The following is a 19,323-nucleotide window of genomic DNA, read 5'->3' as shown; positions in this document are numbered from 1 at the left end:
CACTGCTCAGCCTACGGGCTGCTCTGATTGGCTCAATTGACTGTGCTCAATGTCAATATTGACTCGGAGACGCAAGTGTGTGAGGGCCCTCTGCGTGTCTGCGCACAGTGTGGCCTTTCATTGGCTTTCAGGGTGGTGACTGGACTGTGCATTTCAAAAAGATCTAAGATCAGAATCTAAGATGAAGGTGGAATAACCCTCCTCGAGAAAATGGCACTGTACAAGCAATGTACACACATAAACATCAACAAATTGTCTCACCATAGCTTTGTAAATTGAGTCAGGCAGTTTTATTAAATATTACTTTTACAAAAATATTACAAATATTACTTTTAAACTACATACAATCGTTCGATTTCAATCACTGTACAATGTACAAAAAAAAAGATTCATTTGTACAATAAGAACTATTATTATTAATATTATTGTTGGATTATCTTAAAGTGTTATATTATATCGTGTAACTATTTTGAATTACTGCCATATATCATCTCCTTTTATGACAGAAGCATCAGTATGGTTTTTTAATTACTTTCTAATCGATTGCCTTTGGATCAATATGTTGACTTGTATGGCAGTTTGCAGGCAACCGTGACATCATCACACCACTCTGTTCGATGAGAGCATATTTTTCACCTCTAATGACCTCCACCCCCCAACTCCTGCCTCCCAACCCCAGCCCAGAGCCTGCGGAGGAACATTGATGGATGCAAATCTGCGAACTAACAACTCCTCGCAATCGATGCAGATGAAGGAAAGTTTATTAAAGCTACTTACTCACACTCACCAAAAAATCGCAGACACTGACGCGTCCATCACACCAGCATTAGAGCAGCGATGCTTCTAACGATTTACTGCATTTCAACTTTAGCTGTTTGCAGAGGTATTTCTATCTACACATGCAGCGTTAAAGCCGCAGCCTCTCGTATGCATTGGAAGAATGAGTTTAGGAGCACAGCGCCCCCTGCTGAAGATTGGCTGTACAGTCACTCTTAGATTTACACAGTACGTGGGCTACAAAGACTATTAACCAGTCTCATTTTGTTCTGATTAAAATTCTGAAATATTGATGAGCGTGTGGTAAAAACAATATTTCAGGGTGACATACAATTTAATTAACAAAAATGGAAATAATCAACACAGTCTAACAAATCAAGTCAGAAATTGCGCTGAGGCTAAATAAATTACTCTTTGCACACAGAAACTTGTACACAGGATTAACCGTGAACAGAATACATGCACATGCTGTTCACAAACATTGTTCAACTAACCTGACCAAATATAAACAGAGAAATGATTGAAAAGAAGCATCTCTGCCAGAGACTTATTCAAACAGACTCGGCCTATCATTAACCCCAGGCCGTACTTCAAGCAGACATCCATGAATATTTAAAATCATGCGTGGATTTTTGCCCTGTCATGGACTGATGCCATGTCTAAGGATGATCCTGACTTGTACCTGACAAGTGCTGAGACTGCAGCGCTGGCCTGGCTAAGCAGGTTCAGAAAATGAATGCTATTGCTATTTAAAAAGCTACTTTAGAAAACTGTAAATAAAAGATGGATGGATGATTAGATGGATGAATGGTTGACTTATTGTGGCATAAATCATGACAATCTGCTCATCCAGTATAGCAGATATGAATTAAACATGGAGCGCTGACATGGAAACCTGTGCGCATGCAGGCACAAACACATACAGAGCAGCAGAGATGACGCAGAAAATTAGTTTGAAGAATGGGGAAAAAAAGTCTGCATAAAAATGTGAAAATCCTGTTTAATGCCATTTATTTACTTGACACTCTAACATCCAAATAATGGCAGGTTGAGCACAGGCTTCAGCTTCTCTCTGACTTCTCTCTATAAGCCCACAGGGCAAGTTATCTGTAGGCGCACTAGATGTGGCCAGAATGAACATTAGTACTCATGGTGACATGTCTGATATTAGCACTGTCGCAGACCAGTGCTGTGGAGCAGCGAACAAACACCACCGGGTGAAGTACAGACCCCCAGGTTATCATTAGGACACTACAGGACTCTTCTGTATGGCTGTTTGGCTTGGAGTAACACTGTTATGTTTCAGATGAGTTCCAGCAGGGAATCAGGGTAAAATAACTAATCTCCCCTGGGGGAAGAGTGTGTCTTGGATGATGGTTGTTCTTTCAGGTAAAAAACAGAATGCTATGAGGGTCATTTCCATACAAAGAAGTTGCCACAGAAGAGTGTGGGCCATATTTCCATGCCACTAAATAAGGCAAAGCACATCTCCCACATGTTATATCATTGAAATTTCAGAAACAAATCAAGTGACATTATCAAACACAGATAAAATACAGCTCTGCATCTCATAAACCGCAGCTTCTAATAACACCAAGTATCATGATTACTAAAGCGATACAATCAAATTTAATTGCAGATGTTTTTTTTTTGTAGACCTAAGTTGGCTAATAGGATTACCTATACCAATTTAAACTGAAAGTATCAAATTGAAAATGTTTGTACTGTCTAGAAATTTAGCTTAGGAAAGCAAAATGCTACACATTACAGTTAATGAGATCCATTTCAGCAGAGTCCCATTACATTCACAAAAGGAACTTTATTTGTTGAGAACTGAAGCCCTTTGGGGACTGACCTATATGCTGGAGCTCTAATTAATACTCAGACCTTGAATGGGCTGCATGCAGAGTTCTACATGCTCAAGGAACAGTTGGATTAGGCGCAAATAAACACTGCATTTCTCGAATATTGTAGAAGAAACGATAACGACCCATGAGAGCAAAGACTCTTGGCCCCCAGCAATTCAAAGGTAGTGTGTTTCAGAACCACGGAGAGTTCCAGAGACTGCAGGGTGCCAAAACAAATAAGCAATGTGGCATAAAAAGCAGTGAATAGCACAATCGATCAATTTCAAGAACATTTTTATTGGAAAAACATTGTAGCCTTGAGTGAATGTTACTCTGTTTCAGTTCAGTCCTGTACTGAGCCAAAACCACAGATTTTCATTAAGATTTTGACAGACAATGATGACTTTCTGATAAATCAAAATAAAAATTCATCAAAATAAAATTATGTATATGACCCATGTGGGCAGATTCTACTGAAGGCTTCAGACACAAAAGGTCAAACCAAACTTTAATATTAAGCACACAAAAAGCAGACAAGCTTATCAATCAAACAACAGATAACCCACCAGGTTCTCTGTTCAGGGCCAAAGAACCAACCATATCCTTCCCGCTCTCAGCGCTCCCTCACACGTCCAACAAAAGAGGAGCCATTTTCTCCAAAAATTGCTTTCTTATCTTAAAAGATTCTAGCAGCTACACTTTAAGACCCTCTGCTGACATGGTGAAACATGATAGGACAGATAAACTGCGGGACTATTTACAGACACCAAATAATGCACTGCCTGGGTTCTACACACATCCAACATGACTTTGTATTTGTGTGCTTGGTGCTTGATGATATTGTGGCTCATGCAATCAATATTAAATGTCTATAAGATTCCACTGTTTCATGCTTGCACTGTCAAGATTGGACCAAATGGTCCAAGCTTTGACTCTAGACCAAGGCTTCCACGGCCACAGAAGCCTTTTTTTTATTTGTCTCAATAACAGGTGGCTCTCTAATGGTCACAAAGCTGTTTATGCCCAGTTCTATAAATTCTTGTTGCATTGTGCTGTGGAAATGCTCTTACTTCCGCTAATTGTGGTGCTCCACTATTCTTCCAGGTTTTCTTAACACATGTATGAACCCAATTAAAGTAATTTCAGCAATCAATGTTTAATTTGTTTGATACAGGTCAATCATTTGGTCCCTCTGAAACACAGCGAAACCTTAATTATTGATGTAATATGCATCTGCCATCTAGTATTAATATGGTATCTGGAGATGCAAATACTCAGATATGGGGAAAACATTGTGTGGAAATCTTTAATAGTATCGAAAAGCTGCGGATGCTGTTTATAATGAGGGTATGGATATTAGACCATATGAAGGGTGCCAAACTATTGGGAAGATGGCAATGAAAAAAAAGTCTGGACCAAGAAACCACTTATAAACTCTCAGTGAGAGTGCCAGCTGGGTGCCCAGCAGTGCCTGGCCTTGACAATGCTATGTTACCTGACTCCATGCTTTCTGTTCTATTGCTGCCGGTTATTAAACTAAAACATGTAAAGCATCACATACAACTATAGACTATATCCCTAGCTAGCTGAAATATAAGAGACAGAATACAACAGTTATGTATATGTATATGCTTATATATACAGTTTATATTCCAAAGCTTTTGATCCCATTAATCATGGGAAACTATTTATTAACCTTCATGAGTGAAGGGTTTCCCATACCTAATAAGAATCTCGCATTTTTGGTATCCCGATCAAACCATGCAGGTAAGATGTGGCAATTCATTATCTATCCAGTCTTTTGGGGTTACCAATGGGGTTGGACAGAGTGGAATACTGTCTCCTGTCCTCTTTAATCTGTATATGGTTGGTAGGAGCCTAGTGGGTAACACACTTGCCTTTAATCCAGAAGATCACAATGTCCCAGGTTCAAACCTGGGCAAGACACATGAGTGTCTCCAGTCCCTATAACTACTGATTGTAAGGTGTGCTGGATAAAGGAGTCTGATAAATGTAAACTGTAAATGTAAAATGTTGTCTATTCATTTACAAATTGTTTTAATCATGTGATGTATGCTGATGATCTAATTATTTCAGGTTATGATGTCCCTTATATAACTGTCCTTATAAAAAGTGACTCATTATTCATATAATATTTTGTCGGAAATGTTGGCACAAACAATTGTATGTTTTTTTTAATTATACTAGATAGATAGTTTATATGTCATATTCATTTAGCTGTGATACAATGTAAAGTGGTCAGTGTACAACTTGTATAACACTGTAAATTTGCTGTTCCCTCAAAATAACTACACATTTAGCTTTTAAACCAGTGGCAACAGAAGTGAGTCCAACCCTAAATGAAAATGTGGCCTACTATTCATGATTTAGATATATTAAATATGGTCATCTTAGCAGGATGTAGTAGCACAGCAACAGTCAAAGACTTTCATTGATTGTTAATTTAACAGTGAACCTTCCCAGGTAGATAGAAAAAAACGGTTTAATTTTCAATTATGAGCCATATGTGAATTCAGACGTGCATAATTTTCTCATCCTGCATGCAGGGATATGCTGCTCGCAGCAGTGCTGCATCGTTTCATGCCAAGTAGACTGATTATACCCATGCTCTCTCCTGTCAGCTAATAGGAAAATATTCCTGTCCTCTTCTCCATCTGCAGTAAGAAATGGCCTGCTGCCCGCTCTGCACGCGTTTTAGACTAATTCACTACACTCTCCATGCACATTCATCACAACACTGTCACGGCAGCACACAGATGGGAAGTTTAAACTGGAAAAAACGACAAACTGTCTATTCCCTGTCAGCTGGGGGAAGTCGTGTCACTCAATGACAGCACCACGCATTTCTAAAACCTAAAAATCTCATGTTAACAGGATGGGTGTCAATAGACCCCTGTGACTGGATTTGGCTGGCTTAAGATATAAGAATATTGTGGAAAGCAGAGACTAATAAAACATGTTATATGGCCTAGTGGGAAAGGAAGTGGACTTGTAAACCAAAGGGTTGCGAGTTTAAATCCCGAACTGCCGTGGTGCTATTGAGGTCCCCTTGAGCAAGGTACCGTCCCCACACACTGCTCGCCGGGCGCCTTTCATAGCTGCCCACTTCTCACTAAATGTGGTGGGTTAAATGCAGAGCACCAATTTTGTTGTGTGCACCGTGTGCTGTGCTGCAGTGTACCACAATGACAAAAACAATCACTTTCACTGGCAGACAGCCACTCAAACACAAAAAGCATCCAACCCCATTTGACCCATCTGAAGACACTACCCACAAAAAGAGAAAGAGAGACAGAGAGGGGGGGGGGGCTTCTATGGCAGGCTGTCAATTATCCTTCCAGTTGCACTTTTTTTCGTAAGTGACACCGTAATGAAGTGCTCTCTGTTTGTCACTATTGGAAGCCACCAGTCAGTTGGAGTCAGCTGTCACTCACTCATCTCCTAAAAGCTGCGGTAACGCCTAGTCTGACTTTTCTCCTTATCTTCAGAGTCGCCATCAATTTTACACTGAAACTTTATATTAATCAGATGACATTTTCTCTGTATAAATAATTTGTCGTTAATATTATTACCCCGCAGAGCAGTGAATGGGGACGGTACTTTGCTCAGTGGCTCCTCAGTGGCCAACCTTCTGATTACGGGTTCGTTTCCTTACCCACTATGCCAACCACTGCCAAATGCAGCAAGTGATACAGTGACTACACAACATTTTAAGAATAATTACCTGCATTTAAACACATAAGACACATTTAAACTGTAAATATTAGGACCAGTACCACTAGCGGGACCAGAAAACCACAAGTTCCACAGTTTGAGAAGCAAGGGAAGTAAAGATCAATTTCCAGCTGATATCTTGGATTAAACAGCATCTCCACAAAACCTTCATATTAAGCCTGTCTACATGCTAATCTATGTTTGATTGCATTGTTATAAAACAAGTATAAAACCCAATGGGGTTTTATGAGATGACTCTTTTTCAAACTAGCATTCTCAAGAATCCTCTTGCAATCAAAAAACACATTTTTAATCAGGTAAGTGATGAAACTGGCTGAGCCGTTCTTGCCATTGGCACTTCATCATGGTGACAGTCAGATAAAAGCTCCTGCAGTACTTGAGCTGCATTACATCAGCATTATGTAACCATCTTGATGCTGCCATTAAATAAGAAATGAAAAGTGTGGAAAGTGGTGAAATAAAACGGGTTTACACTGAAACTGTTTCTATGATGGGCAAGAGCTAGAGGGATTTTAAATATGAAATATTAAATATGGCACTAAAGTTAATAACATCTCGATTGCTCTAACTCTCTTCCTCTGGGGATGTTACTCAAGTTATATGATATTAAACCAGTCTTGGTTAAAGTTTCTTTATTAGTTCTAAATAAGCAAAGTTATGGAAATTCTGGTGTCTGGTTATGAAACAGACTTCTCTCATGCACCATCGGTGACAAAGCTCAAGTGAGGACAGATGGCAGCCGCAGAATACGTTTTTGATGGCTTGAAAAATAAATATAACTTATCAAATAATGACGGTGTGGCTTCACTGTTTAAATGTTTCCTAACAGCCGTGTGCACAAATGAAAAGCTGCATCCTTGCATAAACCACAGTTTAAATTATGTATGAGTAATTTCCATAGCACACTGCCTGTATCACATTTGGGGGCTTTATTTAGGTCTGGTGGGCTGACAGAGCAATTGGTCTCTGGAAAAAAAACAGGATACATAAGCTTTACTGTGATACTTCTCAGAGTAAAATTTCATAAAGGACAGAGCTGCCTAATTCTGAAGGATTTCGAAGGCATGCTTGGCGAGCAAATGGAAATGGCAATTTTCACCTTGTCTGATACAGACAAACTGTCATTAGTGCTTCGGAGGATGTTATTAACTCACCAAATCCGCTTTCTGACTGATGTGAAACTACGTTTTCTTGCATCTGAGACATTAAATTCAAACGAGCAATTATTGTCCCCACTGCAAGAACAAAGCTGGATAAAGCAATGATGCAGCCCATATGCAGGCTGGGACCAAATGCCATTATATATAACAACAAGGTGTGATCACGGATTAAAGTATAATTTCCAGGACTTTTAACTGAATGTCCATGAAGTATAGACAAAGTCAATGCCATATTCATATTCATAAAAATGCCTGTGTGCTCACGCGTGTTTTAATAATCTCAGCTTTACAGGCAAGGACTGATGTGAATGAAGCTAGTCAGATCCAGTCCAACAGAATGTATCACAGCGCTTTTGTAAACCAGCACTTGTTCAGTGTTGAGCATTGCAAAAACACTCAGTCAGTCACCAGTAAAAAAATACCAGTTGTTTGACCCGGCACAATGGTTGAATTTCACCGTGCAATATGTCAGGTTGCACTGTGGAACACAGACTCCAGGTTTTTCATCCGCTCCCTGATTAGGTCCATTGTTTTCACTGGTTTCTGCTAATCAGCCCTATCCCTTTTTTTCCTAGTCTGTAATCCAGTAGTTTGAGCATTTGGATATTATTTTTTTAATACTTTAGTTAAAAGATGCCGAATAGTTTGAGCACGTCACTCACTCACTTTTGGCAACTGCTTAATCTGCACTGCAGTTGTGGGTGTTGGAGGCTATCCCAGGTCACCCTGACTTCACACCTACGGGCAATTTTGTGCCACCAACTCACATAGCATGCACATATTTTGGACGGTGGGGTGTGAAACCAATGCCAAAACAGCATTTAAAATCTCTTCACCCTGATTGGAACCCCCAACCTTGAAAGTTTGAGGCCACCTTGATACCCACCATGCCACCATCATTATTCATATGCTATAATGACTTTACTGATCTGGATGAAGGTTGTTCTGATAAAAGCAGCCTGTAGTCTACAATGCACATGGACACCTGAATAAAAACTGAGCCCTACTCATAGTGGTGCTGTTTGAAATCGAGACACAGCTCAGCTAGTTGGTTCAACCATCTCTGAACATACCTAGAGTAGCACCTTGATAATAGGCCACATAATCTTGAGTGTTTCACTTACAACAACCTCAGAACAACCCTCACTTTTACAAAGTTGCAGGCTGAAGCATCCAACGGGCCACAATACCTACAATTACAAGAACAATGGCCCTTCAGGAAAAATGAAATTCAGTCTTGAGTGACTACACTTTCCTCAAGACTCGAAGAAAGAACACAAAAGCTTTGGACTGATATGTTAAATGCAGCTGCATAGTTTGTGAGCATTTTATTATAGAAACCAATGTCTAAAATTATACATTTAATTATAAAATGATAAGTCTTCTGGTCAAAAATGCACCAGTTAAAGGCACAATTGTCTTTCTTCTACAAGTATAGGGATCCTGATGACTGACCTGATGAAAAAAAGAGAAGACATCATGAGGCAACATCAGTGTCAAATCTCCATCCAATAAGCAGAAAGTAGCCCCAAGGTGTTACCAACAGCTTCAGAGAACAACAAAACTGAACAAAGAATGACTCATAAAGACTGCCATCGTGCTGACAATCAGTTCTTCTGACTGCATTCATTTCTTCCTACTGAAAATAACTGAGGGATCACAGAATTCTATTTTTATGTCAGCTGCTCTTGTCTGCATTGTTCTGGAGAACAAAGTGCCATGCCTCAGGACAACCTCTAACCCTCTAAACATGTTTGGTGTATGGATTTGATCCATATCCACATGCTCCAAATCTATTATCCAGGTTGGGGTCGCATGAAAGCTGGAATCTACTGTACATTTGGGGCTGTCACAGCAGGTGCACATGCACCTGATTATGGAGTCCTGATTCATTGCACCGGGGTCCAATTGGGCTTAATGGATCGGGACTCCATAAAACCGGAACGCAGCCAGCAGACCAAAGCTGCGACATTGAAGTGGACTCTGTGACGTACTTTATGCATGTTCTGCATAATGTACCTGGCAATCGGTACACGCCTGCGTTTTTTTTTTCTGTTCGTTTTTTCTGTTTGTTTTGGCCCTTGTGATGTTTTTCCTTTTTTGGTTTTCAATAAATCCCGTTTGCCCCAATGTCCCGTCTTTGCGCTTCCTTCCCCATCAGCCCGTGGACATGACATTTAATATATTTAGGTCATGTATTTAGGTTTTACCTGATACAGATTAGGATAGCAGTGTCATTTAATAAATAAAACATTAACATATAAATATGGACAATCTGTATAGAAATTAAGCATGACAGTGCAGACCGAGCAATCAGTGCAGAGAGACAATCCAGTTGTAATGAAAGAGGGCTTCACCTCGGATAATCATGACAAGCCATCATATTGATTTCATGATTGAGGGCATATAAAATAAAATATTCTCCGAAAGCAGACATGCGCTGGTTGTCAGTGTTTCTTTAATTACAGAAACCTTCATCCGCCGTTGACCAATCCTACTACATATTAAGGGACGCTGCTGTAAATGTGTGGCAAACAGAGTCAGGAAACGGGAGAAGAGACTGAAAGCAGAAAACAGAAGGTTTTTCTCTCTCTCTCTCTCTCTCTCTCTCTCTCTCGAGCCTCATAGCAGCCAAGACTGTCACACATTCCTGGTCCAATCATTACTTCATGACATTAAACATGCATTATATGCCAAATGTGCCCATTTTTACAGCAGGAACAAGGTGTTACAATAGCAATCAATCTACAAATGCTGTGAAAAAGTGATGATGAGATGAAATGTGGGTGCTCCATATGACCTCAACATGATCACCTTTGAACAACGTGCATCTGGTCAACCTGAGGAAACTCTCACCCAGGAGTTAAACAACCCAGAAAACACCACCAAAATAGCAAAATGCATTCCATCACCTTGAGAACGTGCATTTAATCAGAGGTGACCTCAGAATTGTGCTAACATTGCTACAGGACACCCAAAGGAACAGCAGTGGAACACAGGGCAGAAGAGGAGCATAATGCAACTCATCAGAGGCCAGAGATGCTAATCTTATCCTGTCTAACGTACGGAAGGACGTCTCAATGAGGACAGCAGCCATCAGATGGAATGCAGCCCAGTTTTCAACATCGCAGGACAACAAATGAGAGACAAACTTCTTTCAGGGGAGCTAATGACACTCAGGGCAGAGGAAATCGAATTATTCCCAGAGTTAAGAAGCCACACGTGTGCTTTGTTCTGGCTGTGTGTCCTGTAAGTAGTGCACTAAAGGGGTGGTAGTAGCCTAGTGGGTAACACACTCGCCTATGATCCAGAAGACCCAGGTTCAAATCCCACTTACTATGATTGTGTCCCTGAGCAAGACACTTAACCCTAAGTTGCTCCAGGGGGGACTGTCCCTGTAAATACTGATTGGTTAAGGGCGTCTTATAAATGCTATAAATGTAAATGTAAAGTGATTGCCACCTAGTGGACTGGTTGTGTGCTCATAAGGGACAGGCTTACAGCCCACCACTGGGAACCTTATTAATATCAAACAAAATCTTCTCTGCACAGAGTGGAGTGGCCATGCTTAAAAATCCCTCCCTCAAGGTCTTTAGCAGCTGCGCAGACTCCCACTGGACTAAGACAGAAGTCAATTAGTGCCTACAGCCCCAGGCAGAGAGCACCCAGGGAGATGCCACTGAACCCTCAATCCCACACTGACAAAGTCTAATGTGGGATCACCTTGTGCCTCAACCTCTAAACCTGCATGGTCCTTCAACCAGTTTCTCATGAACAGAACTCATCGGTCATCCCAGTGTTCCACACCATTTCTCACCACGGCCCTATAAACACAGCATTTGGCGGCCTATATCATCTGTCCTACTGGACAAAACACGTGTAAACAAGTGCACTGAAAATTTGAATGAAATGCAAACATGATAAATCACATAAAAATATAACTGATGTTGACATATGGCAGTCATGTTGACTGTGTTGTTCGGGGGTATAATGGAAGATTTTGAAATAGTGGGGTTAAAGTGTGCCTGTGTCTGTTATTATGCATAATTATTCACTGTAGATATGAATAATCCATTCTCCCATTCCTCTTTACAACACCTCTCAAGCTCCATCAGGTTGGATGGGAAGCGTTGTGCAGCCATTTTAAGATCTCTCCAGAGATGTTCGATCTGATTCAAGTTTGGCTGGGCCACTCAAGGACATTCACATGGTTTGCCATGAAGCAACTCGTTTCATATCGTGGCTGTGTGCTTAGCATCGTTGTCCTGCTGAGAGATGAACCATCGCCCCAAAACCATCGCCCAGTTCAAGAGTGCTCCGGAGCAAGTTTTCATCCAGGATGTCTCTGTCCATTGCTGTAGTCCTCTTTCCCTCTATCCTGACTCGTCTCCCAGTTCCTGCAACTGAAACGCATCCCAGAGCATGATGCTGCCACCACCAGGCTTCACTGTAAGGGTGGAATTGCTGGTGATGGCCGATGCCTGGATCCTTTCAAACATTTGCCTTTTGGCAAACTGCCATGTGCCTTTTACTGAGAAGTGCCTTCCTTCTGGCCACTCTACCATACAGGCCTGATTGGTGAATTGATGCAGAGATGGTTGTCTCTGTCCTCAGAGAACCTCTGGATCTTGTGACCATCGGGTTCTTGTTCACCTCCTTGACAAAGGAACTCACTCAGTTTAAGTGGCTGGATAGTTCTAGGACATGTCCTGGTGGTTTTGAACTCCTTCCACTTATGGATGATGGAGGCCACTGGAACCTTCAAAGCAGCAGAGATTTTTATGTAACCTTCCCCAGATTTGTGCTTTGAGACAATCCTGTCTCGAAGGTCTACAGACAATCCCTTTAACTTCATGCTTGGTTTGTGCTCTGACATGAACTGTCGTGTAGATTCCACTCCCACGACGTGTTACACTGGTGAAGCGACAATCGGATCTGATTCCGGTCAGAGAATCAGGAGCCTGGAGGCCAGCTTATCAATTATCTTATTTATTAACGAAGTATGTGTGTGTGTGTGTGTGGTCTACAAGAAACAGAGAAAGCATACATAAGCAAACACTCCACAGAACATATGATACACAACACTGATTAATAACACTGCTTACACTAATCTAACATGAAACAGACAATACAGTCCTACATAAGCAGCTAACCAGCACTAGAACATATTCCCTAGAATATAAATACAGGCAGCTAAAACAAACAGGAACATTATTGAACCCCGTTAGCTTAGCGCTAATAGCAGGCGGAAATTAGCATAAGTATTAAATAATTCCCAAACATTACAAACTCTCTCTCTGCATATAAAACAGTGTGAAAGGATAAACAATCGAACACATGAGCATGAACAACGCTCATCAGCACTTACTTTCAGTCATGAACGCACACATTTACATGTGAAAAATAAGCGTGGCTCATTAGGTGTCACACTCTAACCGGACCAGATAGAAACAACTAAACAAATCTGGTTCCGCCCTAAGTCTTTCTGACATGAACTGTCAACTGTGGGACTTTATATAGACAGTGTGTGCTTTTCTTAATCATGTCCAATCAACTGTTTTTTCCACTGGTGGACTCCAATTAAGATGCAGAAACATCTCAAGAATGATGAGGGCAAATAGAAGGCTCCTGAGCTCAATTTTGAGCTTCATGGCAAAGGCTGTGAATAGTTATGTTTATGTGATTTCTCTTCTTCTTTTTTTTTATTTGCGAAAACCTCAAGTTTTTTACGTTGTTGTGTGTAGAATTCTGAAGGAAAAATGTATTTAATCAATTTTGGAATAAGACAGTAACATAACAAAATATGGAAAAAGTGAAAAGTGCTATGAATACTTTCCGGATGCACTGTGTGTGCTAGAAGTTTAATACATTACAGTAATGGTCGTCTTTTGTGGCTGATTTAATTTGTTGAACTAATGTGTGTTTCAGTAAACAAGTAAATAAAGCAAATACATTAGAAAAAAATTAAGAATTTCTCACACATTTTGCAATGAATTAAATCACAATTTCTTCTGAAGACCCCCAAAGATTTGTGAGCTGCAAGTCACATGGTCCTGTGTGTATTTAAATATCTCCATGTGGTCCAGTCTGACTTGCACCCATGTCAGTCCCGCGCCTCGGCAGTCATATGTCTGCATTTGAAAACAATGCAAATCAACATGCAAAGCATGCAGCATTTCAATCAGCCCCAAAACATCTAGGGATTGTGTCCGGTCAGGAAGACAACAAAATGCAGCTACCTGAATTGTGTTACGTTATTTTCACTTTAAAATGTTTTATGTTAAACAAATAGCTCTAGTAAGTGTAGACTGCATCACTGAAGGTATTGTGTACACAGTGTAGTTACGGTTGTGTACAGCATAAGAGTGTGATAGATTAGATTAGCATGGGAATATGTAGTTGAATATATTGTGGAGGGTTGAGTTCCTGAAATCCGGAAACCCGATAACCATCTATCACTGGACCGGAGTCAAAAATCCCTCTCTTTGAAAACACATTTTTTCCCCCTGACCTAAATAACCACTGTTCACTCGCAGTGATGATTTATTCATCATTTCTCACAAAGCCAGATCAAGATCCCTCATCCTCAGACGAGATGTGAGGCAGGCAGCCCTTCTGTCTTTTACAGAGCCAACTTCCGCGGGACGGTTTAATCCGCGCTGGAAAGAACCCCGCAGCTAAAGCCTGCCGTGGACGTGGCTATCGTTCACCCTGAAATAACACAGCGTGATCCCCGACTGAGCTGGCCTTCTCTCAGCTGTACAGACCAAGCAGCAGGTATCACACGCACGTTCACGAATACGTCCATGCTACATACACAGTATATCCGTCAGTCAGCCTGATGCTTTAACCTTGAGTTGGGAGCACAGGTCATGCAGGAGAGAGCACGCATGAAAGCGCGTACGTCTGCGCGTGGTAATCCAGTTTAAGTCAGCAGAAAGGCGGGTCGTCCTGCCTGCTGTCGGGAGCGGTTATGTTTCATTAGAAAAGACACGGGACGCCGCCCTGCGGATTCAGTCTAAAGTGTGCCTGGACCCTCAGCGCAGTGGGCCCTTGTAATCCTGCCGGAGAGGCGGGGCAGGGGACAGGCCCTGGGTAGCCGGAGGTGACGTTTTATTGCTCCTGACAGAAGTCCGCGACTCTCCAAGTCTTTCTGTTACATAACCCCAAATTCATAATACATCTCCTCGTCTCCAACACACACCACCAGCACCACCACAACAAGAGAGATGAAAACGGGCTTCACCGCGCAGAGTGGCCCTCACCCTGCAGATTCGCAGATCATCGCTCATCGACGGCTGAATTCTCCGTTACATCCCCTCGGAGGTTCGGCATCCGCACATCTTCAGCTCCTCGAAAAACACGCTGAATTCAGCCCGGGTCCCATGCAGTCAGCCGGAACGATCGACAAAAAAGGAGAACAAAAGTCTCTGCCCTTGTCAAAAGCAATTTTACTTTCTCCCGGTCAACCCACATGCGCACATCTTGCAATTTCAGCTGCACAAAGGCACTATTATTTATAGTGTGTGAGCACACTGCTGAAAAATACCAACGCCATTTGTCCTCTGCAGGGAATGGTGACTTCACGCCACAAGTTACTTTTTACGGGGATTTATAAATAGGGCAGCTGCCTCACACAGTAATAAATACACTTCCACCTACAGTGTACTAAACGTCTTTCATGTGCCAGTAAAAACATTTGCCGGATGGGACTATTCAAGAGTGTCGAACACAAATAATAATGATAATTTGATTGGATTACTTTTGATATCTACAGATCGGCTGCGAGATCTGGGTGTAACTCTGTAAACTGATGAATGATCTCCTACTAGCAAAAGTCTACAGATGGAGAACAATATTGCATCTCAACAATAGGATAACAGAGAGGCTCTCTCTTTATACGCATAATGTCATCGCTTAATGAAAATAAGGAAATTTGACAATAAATGATTTGGATCAATCCATGTTGTTGTGTCTTTATTTTATCTTAGTGGAACATTGGTTTCTGTCATGACCCGGACCAGCAGGGGTTACTCCGGATCCGGAGTTCCGACCGGAGTTTCATCGGGTCATTGTGCGTGTTAATGTTGCCTTGTCTCGTGTGTAGTCTGTATTAAACCCCTGTCGCGTGAAATCGTGCGAATGCATCCTCCTTCATGCCATGTCCAGCCCACCCGTGACAGTTTCATACAACATTTGCACAGTATGCCATTATATAGCAAAAAAGGTTCATCTAATAGGAAATGAAGCAAACCCCTGCACCAGAAAGTATAAAAATGTATATATAAATATATAAAAACGCGTAAATACTTTTTAAAAAAGTGAATATCCATAGACGCGTGTTGTGTTGTGTTGTGTTGGCAGCTTGTGAAACAGATCGAACTGATATCGATATCCTCTGCTCATTCTGAAGAGCTGCCTCCCGGTGGCATTTCAGAGGTGAATGAAAGCACTTTTATAATCTGTCCCGCGTCAAGGATCGCCTCTGATCCCTGTCCTGCTGCTGAGACGAGAGGAATATTAATCAAAGCTTCAAACAGACATGCTGACAAGAGAGAGGCAGACAGAGAGAATATACTGAACTATGCCCGTCGTCTGATAACAATCCTCTGATAATCTCTCATTAATAGTTTCTGAAACTTTTTTTTCCTCCAACTTTATCATGAGTCACAATATTTACTGGTTCTCTACCCCTATAGGTTATTGTAGAGCTGAATATTTGGAATGGTCAATTCCTTTATGTATAGGCTGAAAGAGACATGCCCTTTTAACCCGAAGTGACTGAAAACCCCAGCACATCCTTGTATGTGTGCAAGAGTTTACATGCTCTCCTTGTATTGGTCCGGGTTTCCTCCGGGTTCTCCAGTTTCCTCCCACCATGCAAATGCATGTACTCTGAATCGCCCATAGGTGTGAATGTGTGAGTAGGTGATGTGTGTGTGTGTGTGTGTGTGTGTGTGTGTGTGAGCTCTGGCACTAGTAGGTGGTTATAGAACGTGAGTTAGTAGTCTTTATTAGTTATGTGTTATAAGGTGTTGGTAGATATATAGTAGGTTATAAGTAGTTATTAGTTAGGTCGTTAACCGTTTAATGCATCTACTTTGAATGCTGTATTTGTGCCTGTGTGTGTGTGTGTGTGTGTGTGTGTGTGTGTGTGTGTGTGTGTGTGTGTGTGTGTGTGTGTTTGGACTCTGGCTACAACTTTGCGTTTTTATCCATTCATGCTGAAAAACTCCATTTGAGCTGTTAAGAGGAAATAATTGTGGTGAGAAACAGACGCCGCTTGAATATGTCGCCATGCTGAGGTGCAGGTGGACCCGGCGTCGTTTATTCTCGTCCGTCACCCACAAACACCGAGCGGCGGCATCACGGTACTACCGCGTTTTTATAACTTCGACGTATTAAACATCTCATGACGCGGACAAGCGATGGTTCGGAAGACAATGAGCGACCATCATAACAAGTAAACTTCTCACCTATCGTAAAGAGCGGGGTCTCCGACGTCCGGACCGAGCAGAAGAGACCGAGCCGCCGCTTCCGGAGCCCGAGCGCGAGGAGCCGGTGCGGCGCGCGCGTTCCGTCTCCGAGCGAGCGCGCGACTGAACGCCGCCCGTCAGATCCGCCTCTAAGAGAGGAGCCGTGACCCCTCCTACTCTAACATAATATAATATAATATAATATAATATAATATAATATAATATAATATAATATAATATAATATAATAGTGGGGCAGTGGTGGCCTAGCGGTTAAGGAAGCGGCCCCGTAATCAGAAGGTTGCCGGTTCGAATCCCGACCCGCCGAGGTGCCACTGAGCAAAGCACCTTCCCCACACACTGCTCCCCGGGCGCCTGTCATGGTTGCCCACTGCTCACTCAGGGTGATGGGATAAATGCAGAGGACAAATTTCACTGTGTGCACCGTGTGCTGTGCTGCTGTGTATCACATGTGACAATCACTTCACTTTCTTCTAATATATATATATATATATATATATATATATATATATATATATAGATATATATAGATATATATATAGATATATATATATATATATATATATATATATATATATATAATATATATATATATATATATATATATCTATATATATATATATATATATCTATATATATATATATATATATATATATATATATATATATAAACCATCACCCTTGGTGAGCAGTGTGTGGGGACGGTGCTTGGCGGCTCTGGATTCGAACCACAACCTTCTGATTACTGTACTGCTACCTTAACCACTAGGCCACCACTGCCCCTATCAAATAATATTAATGCGAAATCAAGTTGGGATTATTGAAAGTGACAGCACAGCACAGCACATGGTGCACACAGTGAGAAGTGTCCTCTGCTTTAAACCATCACCCTTGGTGAGCATTGGGCAGCAGTGACAGGCGCCCAGGGAGCAGCGTGTGGGGACGGTGAAAATAAAGAGTAGACTGAAGTGCATTTGGGATGGAGTCGAATGAAATGAATTCAAATATTGATTTGTTCTTCACAGTGGAAGTTCAGGCACGTGATCATTAAAAGCAGCCAAGGAGCTGCATTCAGATGACGGGACGAGACGGGGGAGCCAATGAATACCTTCTACTGTTTGAGGGAACTGGGTTTGTGCAAAAGACGTTTCAGAGCAAGGACTTGCTTTTCTTCAGGTTTTACAGGACAAACATGACTGACAGCTCTCCAGCAACCTGCATCCTCATTCTGGACAGTATAAACCCTCCTTTGTCAACGTGTTACAAGTGTCCCTTCTCCTTCCATTCCGCTAGGTTCTCTTTATGGACTGTTTATTGCTCTTTTGGAGTAATACATTTCCAGGTTTCAGAACTTCAAATCAATCAAACATTTTGTGCGAATTATGAATGACAAAGCCATGCAACAGATTGCTCTGCAGATTATATGGAAGGACCTGATTTGGTCGCATCGTGATTAGTGTTGAGCCTGAATGCTGGAAGGAGTGGGGTTTGGACACCTGATCCAGCGTGGATCTTTTCTGAGGTTGCTCCACCACTGCTTCAGTCCTGCTTCATTAATTCACTCCACATCTCGACAGACATCTTAGCAACTCCACTCTGACATAACAGCTCTGAGATCAAAAGACCAAACTTGCTGTCTGTCCGCAAATCTTTCAATCCGGAGGAAGCCCACGGACTCTGACGAATGCTGATGAAGCAGCCAAACGGCACTTCTCCTGTTTTATAGGCGAGGCAATTCAGCAGTCTGTCGCGGTTAAGAATGATGTTACCCTCGGGTTGCCGCAAGCATACAGTGAGCTGTGGCAAAATTGCTGGAAAAAGAAGGTCATGGGCCCCGGCTTGCCCCGTGAGGCCGCTAATTGAATATTGGGCACGGTGAGAGCGGCGCTTGCAGCCATGTATTATGATTTCACCTAATGAAAGGCTCTGAAAAGGGACGGGTCAGCGTGTTTCGTCTGATCTGCAATAACCAGCTAATTTTTATTTAATTCAAAGTGGTAGGTGCTCTTTTTAGATTGAATGCAGAGGACAAATTTCACTGTGTGCACCGTGTGCTGTGCTGCTGTGTATCACAAGTGACAGATAGATAGATAGATAGATAGATAGATAGATAGATAGATAGATAGATAGATAGATAGATAGATAGATAGATAGATAGATAGATAGATAGATAGATAGATAGATAGAAGCTCCATTCTGTTCCGAGACGAGGAGCTGCACTTTAGAATACAAATCTCCCTGTGGAGGTAGACTGGCTCTTGGCGTAATTATACTTGGTTTGGCGAGA

The 19,323-nt window shown here is 41.7% G+C and overlaps 1 protein-coding gene across 3 annotated transcripts in view; it reads right to left on the bottom strand.

The window, feature by feature from the left end:
- Positions 1-17,139, bottom strand: part of rap1gapa (RAP1 GTPase activating protein a) — a 79,433-nt gene extending 62,294 nt beyond the window's left edge. The window contains exon 1 of one of the 3 annotated variants that reach the window (XM_028993919.1): positions 17,017-17,139. Coding sequence is in view for 2 of the 3 variants with exons in the window: in XM_028993902.1 (XP_028849735.1) it covers positions 14,806-14,832 (27 nt within the window). In the remaining variant the exon portion in view is untranslated. Of the gene's footprint in view, positions 1-14,805; positions 14,999-17,016 lie in introns of those variants that run through there. The other 2 variants (XM_028993902.1, XM_028993906.1) reach the window with 2 other exon arrangements.
- Between the last annotated feature and the right edge of the window lie 2,184 nt (positions 17,140-19,323).

This window comes from Denticeps clupeoides, chromosome 10, assembly GCF_900700375.1.
Source record: "Denticeps clupeoides chromosome 10, fDenClu1.1, whole genome shotgun sequence".
Taxonomy (NCBI): domain Eukaryota; kingdom Metazoa; phylum Chordata; class Actinopteri; order Clupeiformes; family Denticipitidae; genus Denticeps; species Denticeps clupeoides.
Note: the sequence above shows the minus strand (reverse complement) of the source record. Positions and strands in the feature narration are given on the sequence as shown.